Here is a 13,917-nt window from a genome sequence, read left to right as displayed (position 1 = left end):
TTAAATCTAGTAGATTTTTTTGAATTTACAGTTGATTTAGTTATCATTTAGATATATTAAATTCTATCTATTTCTTTAAATCCAAGTATAATATTTTTCTTTTAAATACATTAAATTTTTGATTAATTTCTTATTTGTATTTAGATTGGTTGTTGTTTTAGATATAAATATATTTTAGGAATATTATGTATATCTTAAAATATATTATGCTTAGATTGAAATAAAAAATAAACTAAAGTGTTTTATCCCAAAGTACATAATTTAATATAAAGATGATATTTTGATGTCTCCTCCATATATATAAATTTTTACAAAAGATTTGGTTGATATTTTATTTTCATTGACAAAAATTGGTAAAAAGACCAAAATATATTTAAAGTTCAAAGTAGTGCTTTATTTGATATAGGACGGGAGGGTATGTAACAGAGGACAGTCAAAGATCTTTGAAGCTTCGGTTACGAGAGGAGAATCTTCAGAGTGACTTCGCGATTAAGTGGTGCCGGAGACTTGTATCGAAAATATCTCCTTAACGACGATACAAAGATTAGGTAGATTTTTCTAATGGTGCTGTAAGGGTTAGGTGAATAAATTTTAATGGTGTAATAAGAGTTAAACGAAGAATCTCGTTGGTGATTACGGTGGTATAAGATATGTGCCAAGTTTTGCTGGAGATTGGAAACCAAAGATTTATGTGGTATTTAGTTTAAGAAGAAATTTGTTGTGAATGTAAACAAAATCCACATTGAAAATTTAGACAAATAAAGAAATATGCAACTATAATTAATACGAAATCTTTTGAAAAAAAAAGTCTAAAACCAAATTCATTCAAGTTTTGCCTTCAAACCCAAAATGGACAATAACATACTCATCGGACAATACCTTGATGTGGTTTTGTAAAAGCCCAACAATAATTAAATCACCATAAATAACAAAAGAGAAACGTGATCAGGATAGGTCCGTTAATGAGATTCTTAAGAGACGTTTCGTGACCCTTGTCATTTTGAAGTTGGTCTTGTTAAAGCGAAGAAGGATAAGAAGATAATCGTGAGACAGTGCTTTCGTCTCTTTCTTCTCTCTAAGATCGCCTTCATTTCTTAGAGAGGAATTACACCCTTCAAGCAAATATCATTCTCAATAGGTAAACTGAAGACGGCTAGAACTAGGGTTTATAATTTAAACTTTGTTCTTGCCGGAAACCTTAATTACTTTCTTGTAATTCGCCACCTAATTGATCAATAGAACAGTCTTTCAAATTAACCCATCATCGAATTTGTATGCTCAATATCTACCAAACTCAGATTCAACACTACCCACGCAAAGAAAACCTAGGTGATTTCAATAAATTTGTGCTTAGAAAATTCGTGCTTGTTTTCTCTAGGTTTTAAGTTGATCAATGGATGATTTGGGCAATAGATGATCTCTATGGTGTATATATGTACTATGTTGACTCAAAAATATTTTATGTGAAATCTAGGGTTTAGGTTGACGCGAGAAGGAGGAAGTTGTCAATGGAATCCAAAGATTGGATAAGCAGTTTACCCAATAATTTGTTATGTCAGATTCTCTCGAACCTCTCTACGAAAGATTCGGTTCGGACCAGCGCTTTGTCAAAACGGTGGACCCATCTCTGGTTTGATGTTCCTGCTTTGGAGTTGGACTCTAGTAAGTTTCCTGATGATATAGAATTTTGGGACTTTTTTGATAACTTTCTGGAGTTAAGCGAAGATCTAGACATAAAGAGATTTGATTTGGTCTACAACGTTGATGAGCACATCCATGAAGATTTTGTGGAGAGGATTGATGATGTGGTTAAGCGTGGAGTTTGTCATCTAACTATTCTCAACGAGATGGATGTTGAAGAAGAGTTAGTTAGGATGCCTCTCTCGCTCTATTCATGCAGGACATTGGTGAGTTTAAATCTATATTGTGTAGTTTTCGATGCTCCCGGGCTAGCGGTGGTTTCTTTACCTCGTCTCAAGACCATGCATTTAGAGGCAGTTAAATTTGACGGAATGTGGCTTCTTGGTGGTTTCATTTCAAGATGTTCGGTTCTTGAAGAGTTAACCATAGTCACGGTTCATGGTGATGATCTCGAAATTGTACCTGTGGTCTCGAAATCGCTAAAAAGCTTCAAAATAAAATCTACGCGTAATGAGGAAACTGAAGACGAATGTGATCCTACTATTCTGATTAATGCTCCAAAACTTGAGTTTATGAGTATCATTGATTACCAATCTAAAAAGTTCATAATTGACAATATTGGTCCTTTTGCAAAGTTGGACATTGATTTAATCTTTAAAGTGGAGGATGTTGATTCATATGGAGCTATGATCATTGATTTTCTCACCAAGTTATCCACAGTCCGTGAAATGATCATATCTGCCAGAACGCTAGAGGTACACACATGATTAAACGTTAATTAAAGATTGGTTGATTAAATAACTTTAAGCTTTTATTATCTTCTTATTACATTCTTTTTTCTTTCTCGCTATATAAGATGATCCATGATTACTGCGAATGGGAACTGCTACCTCAATTTGCTAATATGTCTCACTTGCATGCTTCGTTCCTTGAAACATCGTGGAAAGTGTTGCTACCTTTTCTTGGCTGTTGTCCAAATCTACAGTCACTTGACTTGGTAAGTGTCATTGTATATGCCCTTGTTCTCACACTCATGAGATATATACATATATGCATTAAATGTTAAATTTATTTGGTTATATTATCAGGAATTTGACTCTTTTCCAGAGCCAGAAGAGATTACACTCTCATTTGTGCTGCAATGTTTCCAATCATCTCTCCAGTTTGTTGGACTGAAGACACCAATCAGAGTCGAAGGAACATTAAGTGAGATGAAATTACCAATACTGTTTTTAAGGAATTGCAAAGTCATGAAGAAACTGATGCTTAATGAGAGTTTCAAAAACGTCATCAACAAAATTAGAGGGATTCCGAAACTGTCGCCCCAGTTTCAAACTGTGGCTCTTTCAAATATATAGGCTTTTATTTTAATCTGGACATGGTTTAAGTAACATACCTTTGTGTTTATGAAAAAAACAATATTGAAACTCGGACATTACATATGGAGTTAAAGACTTTTTTATAGTACTCATTCATCGACCACTAGCCGCGGTATATTTTATTCAGGTGATCTCCATCTTGTTTCTTTGGTCTACCTTAAGACTCAGAAACCCTAGCATGTTCTTTGATTTTGAGTTTAGGAAGCAGTATACATGGATGAAATAGGTTTAAAACGGATGAGGATTCTCAATCTTTTATATATCCATTCCCCAAAATCATAACCTATGTTGTAAACAAACTTCCTTGTTCGTTATTTTAAAAGCTAGATATCTCATATATAGTAGAAAACAAATTACTGCTTCTTCTAATGTGTAACATGTGTTTCAAAGCATGTCCAACATAGCATTTAGTGTATATGTTTTAAACAAGTAGAAGCAGAAGATCTAATTACTGTGATATCGATCTGGAGATAAAAAGATAGGTCTTATTTGTTGCCATCGCTTATAATACCCTCATTAAGATCGATAACTTTGAAAACAAAACTTACCTTAAAAATGATAATATGTAGTAACTAGGGCTTGCGCGTATTAGGGCTTAAAGTTTTTTTTTTTGTCAAATTGTGAATTTTCATAGAATATGAGAAAGGTCTTTAACTATTTACAAAAGAGTTTAATCGGCTAGGATGTGCCTTGGACAAAAAAAATAAGGAAAATTAGATTTTTAAGACACTTTGAACTAATAGGATTTGTCACACTAGGATTTTTGTAAGATGTTTTGTCAAATTAGGATTTTAATTCTTGTAAATACTATAATACCCTTAAAATCTCATTTTAGTAATTGAATTATAATTATAAATAATTATTTTCGTAATAGATTTATTATTTAAAACATTTAAAAAGTAAAAAAATGAATAAAAAGGATTAAACAAAAGAGGGGATCGGGTAACAAAAGAGGGATCGCGACCCAATTTTTTTTTTTACTTCTTCTTCTCCGCCGAACTTCCTCTCATGGCGATTTAGGGTTCTTCACCACCCTTGTCGTCTCCGCCATTCTCTTCATCTGAAATCCTAGTGTGACAAGAAATCTCTTCTCCCTCCTCGTCTTCCTCTTCCATCCGACTCCCAAAAAACCTTAATCGACGTTTTCTTCGTCATCTAGGTTCGTCGGAGCGGGTCAACTTCAAATCGAAGTGTTCTTCCCTCAAATTCATCTAAATCTCACGTCTTCTTCACACAAGTTTCCATATTTTCACGATTTGCCTAGAATACGTATACTACCTATCCAGAACACCGTATAATAGGTGAGAACTGTATTCTACCTCCAGACGTCATATAAGGTAAAAAGTATAACAGATTATTACACGTAATGTAACCGAGCTCTGTGATTGAGTTGTGGTTATATCTTGTTTTCTAGCTGAAGGTACACCAAAGCCATCTTTCTTGATTATAGCGTAGCTGATTCTATCTTTGCCACGGTATAGAAGAAATGTTATACTACGATATATAGCCTGGATATATCAGTGTTTTAAATTTAGAATCCGAACTATAAACTAAGTAGACTGCCAGAATGAGTATTCTAACTGTAGCCAGAAGATAAAATAAAATATGATTCGAATTTTTTTAAAAAAAAATTTAAACTTATATATTGTCATACTTATGTTTTCTATAGTTTTCATATTTTTTATATTTTTAAAACTCTATTTACTATTTTTCTCATAAAACAAGGGTAAAATATGTCCAAAATTGCCAAAAATATGAAAAGTCTTATTGTGACAAACAAAAGTTCAAAATGTCCCATTTTTCTAATTCTACCAAAAAAAATATAAAAACAAGGATTTGTTAAAAGAAGAGTCATTCGTCGTGCCTTAACCAAAGGAGCATGATGTTTTTTTTTTCTGATAAATGTTCCAAAGGAGCATGATGTTCTGAAAATATTTTCTACTCCTCCTGCCCAAGATAACATCACGTACATGTTAACTCTCTTTCACACTCCTAATCGACTCAGCGCATTACTCTCGGCGATAAGTCCTTCTTCCCGGAGGGGAAGAGAGTAACAACATGGCGACAAACGCACAGCTCTCCCAGAAGAAATCTGACATCCAAATGATGATGATTGCCTCTGAGGTTCACCTCGGAACCAAAAAATGCAATTACCAGATGGAGCGTTACGTCTACAAGAGACGCAACGATGGTAATCCTCTCATCATCTTTGCTCATTGATGAGTGTGTTAGGGGTTTGAGAGACTTCATAGTTACTGTGCATTTCGTGGTGGTCACGTTACTGTCTGAATTTTCTCGGTTTCGTTGTCAGGTATATATATCTTCGACCTAGTTAAAAAACATTGGAGACGTTGTACACGTCTGCTCGAGTGATCGTTGCTATTGAGAACCCACAAGACATTATTGTTCAATCTGCTAGACATTATGGTCAGAGAGCTGTTCTCAAGTTTGCTCAGTACACTGGTGCTAATGCTATTGCTGGAAGACACACTCCTGGTACTTTCACCAATCAGATGCAGACTTCCTTCAGTGAGCCTAGGTTGCTCATTCTTTCTTCACTGCTGCGATTCCTGATGCTTCGTGGACGGGAGAAGCTCAGCAGCCAATCAGTGCGGCTCCTGCAGCTGGTTCGTGGAATGATGCAGAGTGGTAAGTTTACTAACAAAGATCTAAGATTTGGATTTTGTACTGCTTAATCTGAATCTGATGTCAGTGTCAAATGTTTTGTTTTCTCAGCTGCAGATGCATGGGACACAGCTGTCCCACCTCCAGCAGCGGTTCCAGCCGCTGGTTGGGATTAACTTTTTTGGTCCTCTTTGAGATTCAAGAGTTGTAGCTTATTGTTTTCTTCCCAATAGTTTCTCTTTTAAGACCCTTTAGATTCTTGTTGTTTTTAATTGAATATCTACTAAATCATCATCTTTTAGAGCTTCTGATCCTATACAAACTTAATTTTATGAAAAGCAGTTAAAGATCATTGAAATTTTTGTTAATTAATGTATTATCTTTGATATATGCATAGTTAGATTATAAGGATTTATCTGTACATTTCAAAACACTTTCTCTACAAGGGAAAGACAGAACTCTACTGCATCTCCTTATACTAGGAGCATGCAAGTTCTTTATTTGAGTTTTCTTGTCTACTTAAAGTTTAAAACTGTATGTGACACTCCAAGTTGTATTCTGAATCCTGTAAAGTCGCCTCTTCCTGTGTGTAGATCAACATTATTGAGGCACAGAGATGGAAGCACCACTCATTTGTTCCTGAAAACATGTTGTGAAAGACAAGACATAAGCAAAGAGTAATAATATATACTAAATGAATTTCAGATGGTCCCGGGGGAAGAGTTCTCACCAGTTTCACGGAAGTCTGGCTACTGTTGGGAGATGGTCCGGGGCTGTTGATGAAAACTAGAGATTGTGTTGATTCATCAGCAAGTGTTCTTAATCTGTTCAGCAACGGCAATATAACTTTACCAAGATCAGGTCTGTCCTTTCTCCTTAGCTCCGCGCACTGCAGCGCCAGCTTAGCAAACTCTGCAGTGTCTTCAAGCGGCCAATCCGGAACCGCCGGGTCGAGTAAATCCGACAAAGTCTCTTTCTCGAGTGCTCTCTCCACGTAATGAGTCAAACCCATCGGTGGTTTCGCGGTGATCAACTGCAAGAAGATAATGCCGAGCGAGTAGATGTCAGACTTCACACCCAGCATCCCCGTCTGCTGATACTCAGGGTCGATGTAACAGAACGTGCCAGCTGTCGAAGTCATCCGGTACTGCGTCACCGTGTCAGCAACCGATGGCGGGACCAACCTCGCTAGACCGACGTCAGATATCTTGCTGACGAAGTTACGGTCTAGCAAGATGTTCCCCGGTTTGAGATCGCGGTGAACAAGAGGCTCAGGCTTAGCCTGGTGCAAGAAGAGGAGTCCGGTGCCTATCTCCGCAGCGATCCTGAACCTCATCTGCCAGGAGAGAGGCGGGCTGTTGCCTAGTCTGAAGAGACGGTCCTCCAAGCTCCCGTTGGCCATGAACTCGTAGACTAAACATCCACCCTCAGGGCAAGCTCCGAGAAGCAGAACCATGTTCGGGTGCCTGATGCAGCTCAACACCTCCACCTCTTGTTGGAACTGAGACATCCCCTGAGCTGCATCGGAACGGAGGATCTTAACAGCCACGGGAGTGTGGTCGAGGTAGCATTTGTACACAGGACCGTAACCACCTTCTCCGATCTTGTATTTCTCGGCGAAGAACTCTGTGGCGTGCTCTATCTCTTCGATGGAGTACTTCCTGTACCTTACGTCTGAGTTAGCTAAGGCGTTGAGGGCCTTTGTTTTCTCGTCTGACTCCTTGAGAGCTTTCATCTCCGCGTTGACTCTCTTCTTTGATTCTAACTCGGCTATCCTCTGAGCTGCTTCGGCTGCCTCCATTGCTGCTTTTGATTTGGCTTTCTCTTTCTCCGCGATGGCCAGTGCTGCTTCCTCCGCAAGTCTTGCCTCTTCTAGCTTCCTCTCTTCTTCTAGCTTCCAACGCTGAAGCTCCGTCGCCTGAAATTTCCAAGAACGTTAAATCCGAAAGCTATTTTTTTTTTAATGTGTTAAATTTTATTCATCAAAAAAACTTTTTACAAACTAGTGTTTACTGTTTACTTGTGCAACAAGTAAAGACAAAACAACTCAAACTAATCCGAAAGCTATTAAAACACTTGTTTTTATATACTCCCTCCTTTTCATATTGTAACTAGTTTTATGTTTCACAATAATAGTTTTAACATTTCAATACAAATTTTATATTTATTGAATAGTGTGTGATTAATTAGATTATGTTAAACATTTTATAATTGGTTGAAGTTATATATTAAATGATATTTTTTAAATAAATAATCACTTTTTTAATATTAATGCTTTTAGTCAAAACCATCTGTGTAATATGAATCAGAAACAGATGGAGTAAGAAACAGTACCTTCTGTTTTGCTGTGAGAGCTTCTTTGCAAGCTGTACTGTACATTTCCATTGTCTGCTTCAGTTCAAGTTTCAGCCTCCTCATCTCTGACTCTACATCATCCTGCTTTTTTTTGGGTGATTGTTTCAATACTTCAATTAACTCTGGCTATATGATGTATAAATAATCAAAAACAAAAGGATTTGTAAGGTCTTTTTTTACCATTGCAGAAGCGGATGAGAATCTTTCACTCTCAAGCTCAAAGGAGCCAGTTGAAAGATCAGTAGGGGAGCTTACATCAAGTGATCTCCTTCCATAGTTGGAGGACTCTAAGCTAGGAGGACCATAGTCCATGTCAGAGTAATTAGACAGCCTTGGAGGAGTTCGGTTTGGATCATTATTGTCGTAAAGATTAGGGAAGATACGGTCAATGCTGGCTCTACCGGAACTGACAAATGATATGTCTGATTCCGGAACTGATAGTTCACCGTATGACCTCCCATTGCCTCTTCTAGTGAAAGGAGATCTGTTTTTTTTTTTTTGAAGTTTTTAGTTTAAAAGGATAAAAGAGTTTTTCAAGGCCAAAAACAAAAGAGAAATGTACCTGAAGGAATCTGACTGATCCTCCATAGACCTGCGTTGCTGTTCCTCCATGGACCTGCGCTGCTGATCTTCGATAGACCTGCGATCTTCGGTAGACCTGCGTTGTTGAGTCTCGAAAGACCTTCTATCAGCTGCAGAAAGGGAAAGATGAAAACAACAACAACTTTTAAAAGGTGAATGAACAGAAGTGAAAGTTTCTTTTGAGTTTGAATCCTTGCAAACCTCGCATGTTGGTGGCAGTAGAAGGCACGGGTTGAGGTGGTCTTAAGCTAGGTGGTTGAATGGGAGTGCGGAGAGGAGCAGTGTTTGGTGCAGAACGAGAAGCTGATCTCATTGTTGAAATCTTTCCTTTGGATATGACATAAACTGTGCAGAAATCAGGCGCGGTTTTCGTTATGGTACTTGGAACATCTGCAGGCTTGTTGAACCTTGCATATCAAGTAACCTCACCCACTAAATGGAGATTCAAGATTCAAAAGAGAAATGATGAAGAAATTGAATATTTTTTTCTACCTGAGAAATCCAACTTTGTTGGAGGAACCAACCACCAAAACCTCAATGGCGGCTTGGTTTGCATATTCTACTAATGCTTTAGACACATCGTATTCCTCAAGCAACACATCTTGGCATTGTATCTAAGACAATTCTCATTAGCTTACCATAATAACAAAAAGGAAACACAAAGAAGAATCTAACTAAACTAAGAAACTCACATCTTTGCGGGTGCAGAAGCAACGGAAAGGAAGGAATATCTCCTTGGATGCGCCTTCGGGATCTCTGCATACCAGTGAAGAATCTTGGCTCATCTCTGACACAAAAACACACAAACCATGAGAAACAGAGGAAAAAGAAGAGAAAAGGGGTTTATTTTTGTTTACTTGCGGAGGAAGCATGAAGAGAAGAGCCATTGTTTAAAGGAGAAGGACGAAGCTTGACATGGACAAGAATAACAGATTGGCCTCGCTGCAATAAATGATCAACGGTCCATTTAAGAGCGTGTTGGCTGCTTTTGTCTTTGTCTATAGCAACAGCCACAACACCAGCTCCTCCTCCACCTTCCTTGATTCCCACGCTATTGCTCTTTGCCATCCACATCTTGTTGTGTCTCTCCTTCTCTCTTTCTCACCTTCAAGATTTATCAAGGAACAAATCGAAAGAAAGAGAGAGAGACGTTCGTGTGATCTGTAGATAGATTTTCTTTTTTGTTTTTTGGGGTCGTTTGCCTCTTAAATTTCTCACTTTGTTTAATTTTTTTAGGAAAGCGAAATAAGAGGATGAATTAAGAGAGAGATAATCTCTATAAAATTTGTACGTCTTTTGTTTGTCTCTCTACGAACGCTTCTCCTTCTTCTCCGCCTCTTCACCAGAGTCTTGGGTGAACCATTTTTGTTGACCATTTTAGTAGGTTTTCACTTTATACAAAAGCTCCATTTTTAAAAAAATTTAATTCTATATTAAACTATAAAATATATGTTCGTTAATAACAGCCCAATTTAGCTAGGCTTATGAACCATCCACATCTAAGAAATTATAAAAAGAAATATAATAACTGTGAAAATTAGTTTTCCCATTCACTGCTGCCGCCTCTGGCAGCCGTGATGTCTTACACGGAGGCGCAAGATGATCCTCCACACCTGGCTACTCCGAAGCGATCCTGGGTAGCGGTAGCACAGAAAAAACAAGTTCTGACGAAGTACGATTACGAGATGTTGAACTCTGAGGGTAAACAATCGATCGAGGTTCCATCGATTATCGTGGAGAAAGCAAACCTGCTATGGGAAGATTTCGTTATTCTGAGGTTTCTCGAGACGGCTCCGCACATCGCTAAAGTTCATGTGATTCTTAATAAAATTTGGGCGTTTGGTGATAAAGATCAGAAACTGGATGTATACGAGATGGATTCAACTACGATGCGAGTTCGAATCGTTAACCTGAAGGTGAGAGAAAAGATAGTTCGACGAGGTATGTGGAACATCGCCGGAGTCCCTATGGTGGTTTCCAAATGGTCAACGGACGAAGATCCATCGAAGGCGGGCTGGTTCCTCTATGGGTTCATCTTACGAATGTTCCAATGAACATGTATTCCTGGGAGGGCCTAAGCTTCATTACGAGTGCTGCAGGCATCCCTGATCATCTTCATCCGGAGACAGTTGCGTGTACAAATTTTGATATAGCTAAAGTATTTGTGAAAGTTGATCTTACTAAGGAGTTACCAAAGAAGATCAACTACACAATCCAAGGCAAAGAGGTAGAAGTATACTTCAACTATCCGTGGCTTCCTCCCAAATGCACGACATGTGGGAAATGGGGTCATTATGCTACGTTTTGCAAGGTAGAGCAGAAGGAGGAGGTGAAGAAATCTGAGGAAGCTGGAAATGAAAATAAAGAGGAGGTTCCGAACGAGAAAAAAGAGGGTTCAAATGAGGAGTTAGAAAAGAGGAAATCACAGGAAACTGTGGTTAATGGAGAACATGGGATAACTGATGCAGAGGGCAGTGAGGAAGGAGAGGTTAATGCTTGGGAAACGGTAGCGCAGGAGAAAGCAAGTAGGACTTCTTCACCGAGTCTGAAATATGGTCAAGTTAAAATAATCACTCCCTCAAGGTACGCTGCCTTAAGTGTATTGGATGGTGATGATGAGGTTTCAGAACAGGAAGAAATAGAAGTGTTGGAGGATAAAGATACAGAGATAGAAAAGGAAGTATCTCTAAATATGGTTATTGAAGAAGCATTTAAGAAATCTGCAGAAAGTAAGGGAGGGAACACTAGACTGACTCTTCCTAGAAAGTCAAAAACGAACCATCGAGTGGTTACTTCAGAGAGCTCACTTCAAGCCAAGGATATTAATCCGGGAGCTTCGAAAAAGGGTTCTCGAAAAAATCATTAATATGGCTAGTTTCTTTTGGAATGTGAGAGGTTTCAACAAAGTAACTAAGCAAGCAGTTGTCAAGAAATGGGTTTGGGATCAAAACAGTCAGTTTGGTTGTTTAATAGAAACAAGGGTGAAGGAAAAGAAAGCAGGGAGAATTGTGGGTGAAGTTTTTGAAGGATGGAATTTTATGGGGAATTATGAACATCATAGATTGGGACGTTTGTGGGTTGTATGGAGGCCAACAGTGAGGCTAACACCAGTTTACAAGAGTGCTCAAATTATTACTTGTTCGGTGCTATTACCAGGAAGAGAGGAGGAGTTCTTTTGTTCGTTCATATATGCTTTTAACACGACGGAAGAGAGGAAAGAGTTGTGGGAAGATATTCGAAATCATCATAATTCGCCTTTATTCAGAGATAAGAAGTGGGTTCTCATGGGTGATTATAATGAGATTTTGGATGCTGAGGAACATTCTGGTTATGATAGGTCTCCAAGATTACCACCGGGGATGAGGGATTTTCAGGATGTAACGCAGCATTGTAAACTTACTGATATGGGATATCAGGGTTCGCTTTTTACATGGTGTAATAAGAGAGAAGAAGGATTGATTTGTAAAAAATTGGATCGAGTATTAATAAATGAGAAGTGGCTGCATGAAGATTCAGCTTATTGCGTATTTGAGCCTGGAGGATGCTCTGATCATGTTCGTTGCAGGATACAGTTGGAGTTGGTAGAGACTAAGAAGAGGAGACCTTTCAAATTTACTAATGCAATTGGAAAATGCCAGAATTCAAGTCTTTAATGGAAGATCAATGGGGGGATTATGATGCTCTTTTCAACTCTACTTCTGCTCTGTTTCTTTTCACTAAGAGGCTTAAAGCTTTGAAGCAACCTTTGCGAAGTTTGAGTAAAGAAAAGTTGGGGGATCTTCCAAAAAGGACTCGTGAAGCTTATCAAGTTCTTTGTTTGAAGCAGAAAGAGACACTGGATAATCCGACAAGAGAAGCAATAAGGGTGGAGGCAAGAGCTTATACTACTTGGCTTCGACTTGCAGAATTGGAAGAAGAATATCTAAAACAGATTTCCAAAGTTCACTGGTTGGAGGTAGGTGATGGAAACAATAAATTCTTCTACAATTCTGCAAAGATAAGAGAGGTAAGGAATGCGATTCATGAAGTACAACGTGCTGATGGTTCTCTAACCAAGACGGATGAAGAGATTAAGAAAGAAGCAGTAGATTTCTTTTCAGCATTTATGCAGAGTACTCCACCAGAATTTGAAGGAGCTTCAGTTGAGAGACTTAAGAACCTCGTGGGATTCCAGTGCAGTGAGATGGATTGCGCAAAACTTGAGAAGGAGATTTCAAAGGAGGAAATAAAGGAAGTTATTTTCAAGATGCCTACAAACAAAGCTCCAGGCCCTGATGGATATACCACAGAATTCTTCAAGGAAGCTTGGCCGGTTATTGGAGAGGATCTAACCATTGCCATTCAATCTTTCTTTGTGCAAGGTTTTCTCCCCAAGGGTCTAAATTCTACTATTCTCTCTCTCATTCCTAAAAAAGGAGACGCTAAGATGATCAAAGATTATAGGCCGATATCCCTCTGCAATGTACTATACAAGGTAACCTCCAAATTTATTGCTAATCGATTGAAAGCTGTGCTGCCTAAATGTATTACGATGAATCAGACTGCATTTGTTAAGGAGAGATTGCTGATTGAGAACGTCTTGTTAGCTTCGGAGTTGGTGAAAGACTATCACAGAGATGACATCTCTCCTAGGTGTGCGCTACAAATTGATATCTCCAAAGCGTTTGATTCGGTCCAATGGTCTTTTCTGTTGAACACTTTGGAAGCTCTGGGATTTCCTCCTAGATTCATCAAGTGGATTTCATTGTGCATCACTTCTCCATCTTTCTCAGTCCAAATAAATGGAGAATTGGCAGGCTACTTTCAAAGCAATAGAGGAGTGAGGCAAGGCTGTTCTCTGTCCCCATATTTGTTTGTTATCTGCATGACTGTTCTTTCAAAGATGCTTGATGAAGCTGCTGGTAGAGGTGATATTGGTTTCCATCTGAAATGTAAGAATATTGGTTTAACACATCTTTGCTTTGCTGATGATTTGATGGTGTTTGCGGATGGAACAACAAAGTCAATAGAAGGGATACTGAAGGTCTTTGGTGAATTTGATAGAATGAGTGGTTTGAAGATTAGCATGGAGAAATCTATTCTTTTCTTGGTAGGCAATTCAGCTCAGAGAAGTGAAGAAGTTCAGAGACAATTTCAGTTTGCTTCTGGTACTCTCCCTGTTAGATATCTTGGCCTTCCATTGTTGACAAAACGTATGATGGTCAATGACTATCTTCCGCTTATAGAAAAAATTCGGGAACGCATCTCTACATGGACTGGGCGCTTCCTCTCCTATGCAGGAAGACTCCAGCTGATTAAGTCTGTAATCTTGAGCTTAACCAACTTTTGGATGGCA

The 13,917-nt window shown here is 38.4% G+C and overlaps 2 protein-coding genes and 1 pseudogene across 3 annotated transcripts; 2 read left to right on the top strand and 1 right to left on the bottom strand.

Moving 5' to 3' along the window:
* Positions 1–969: 969 nt before the first annotated feature.
* Positions 970–3,067, top strand: LOC108808541 (F-box/FBD/LRR-repeat protein At1g80470-like). The gene is made up of 4 exons (XM_018580667.2): positions 970–1,138; positions 1,475–2,396; positions 2,498–2,638; positions 2,730–3,067. Exons 2-4 carry the CDS (start codon positions 1,509–1,511, stop codon positions 2,997–2,999), a joined length of 1,299 nt encoding a protein of 432 aa, XP_018436169.1. The 5' UTR covers positions 970–1,138; positions 1,475–1,508; the 3' UTR covers positions 3,000–3,067.
* Positions 3,068–5,078: 2,011 nt separating this feature from the next.
* LOC108808540 (40S ribosomal protein Sa-1-like) lies at positions 5,079–5,821 on the top strand (annotated as a pseudogene).
* A 223-nt stretch (positions 5,822–6,044) lies between these two features.
* LOC108813485 (U-box domain-containing protein 35-like) lies at positions 6,045–9,769 on the bottom strand. 2 transcript variants are annotated; one of them, XM_018586056.2, is made up of 9 exons: positions 9,440–9,769; positions 9,275–9,369; positions 9,075–9,196; positions 8,784–8,989; positions 8,563–8,692; positions 8,181–8,484; positions 7,980–8,084; positions 6,376–7,563; positions 6,045–6,284 (listed from the first exon to the last, which is right to left on the bottom strand). In XM_018586056.2, the coding sequence occupies exons 1-9, from the start codon at positions 9,654–9,656 to the stop codon at positions 6,246–6,248; spliced, it is 2,406 nt and encodes an 801-aa protein (XP_018441558.2). In that variant the 5' UTR covers positions 9,657–9,769; the 3' UTR covers positions 6,045–6,245. The 2 variants fall into 2 exon arrangements, with proteins under 2 accessions (XP_018441558.2, XP_056843574.1); XM_056987594.1 differs by having other exon boundaries at positions 7,980–8,081.
* Between the last annotated feature and the right edge of the window lie 4,148 nt (positions 9,770–13,917).

Source organism: Raphanus sativus, chromosome 6 (genome assembly GCF_000801105.2).
Source record: "Raphanus sativus cultivar WK10039 chromosome 6, ASM80110v3, whole genome shotgun sequence".
In the NCBI taxonomy this organism is placed as follows: domain Eukaryota; kingdom Viridiplantae; phylum Streptophyta; class Magnoliopsida; order Brassicales; family Brassicaceae; genus Raphanus; species Raphanus sativus.
Note: the sequence above shows the minus strand (reverse complement) of the source record. Positions and strands in the feature narration are given on the sequence as shown.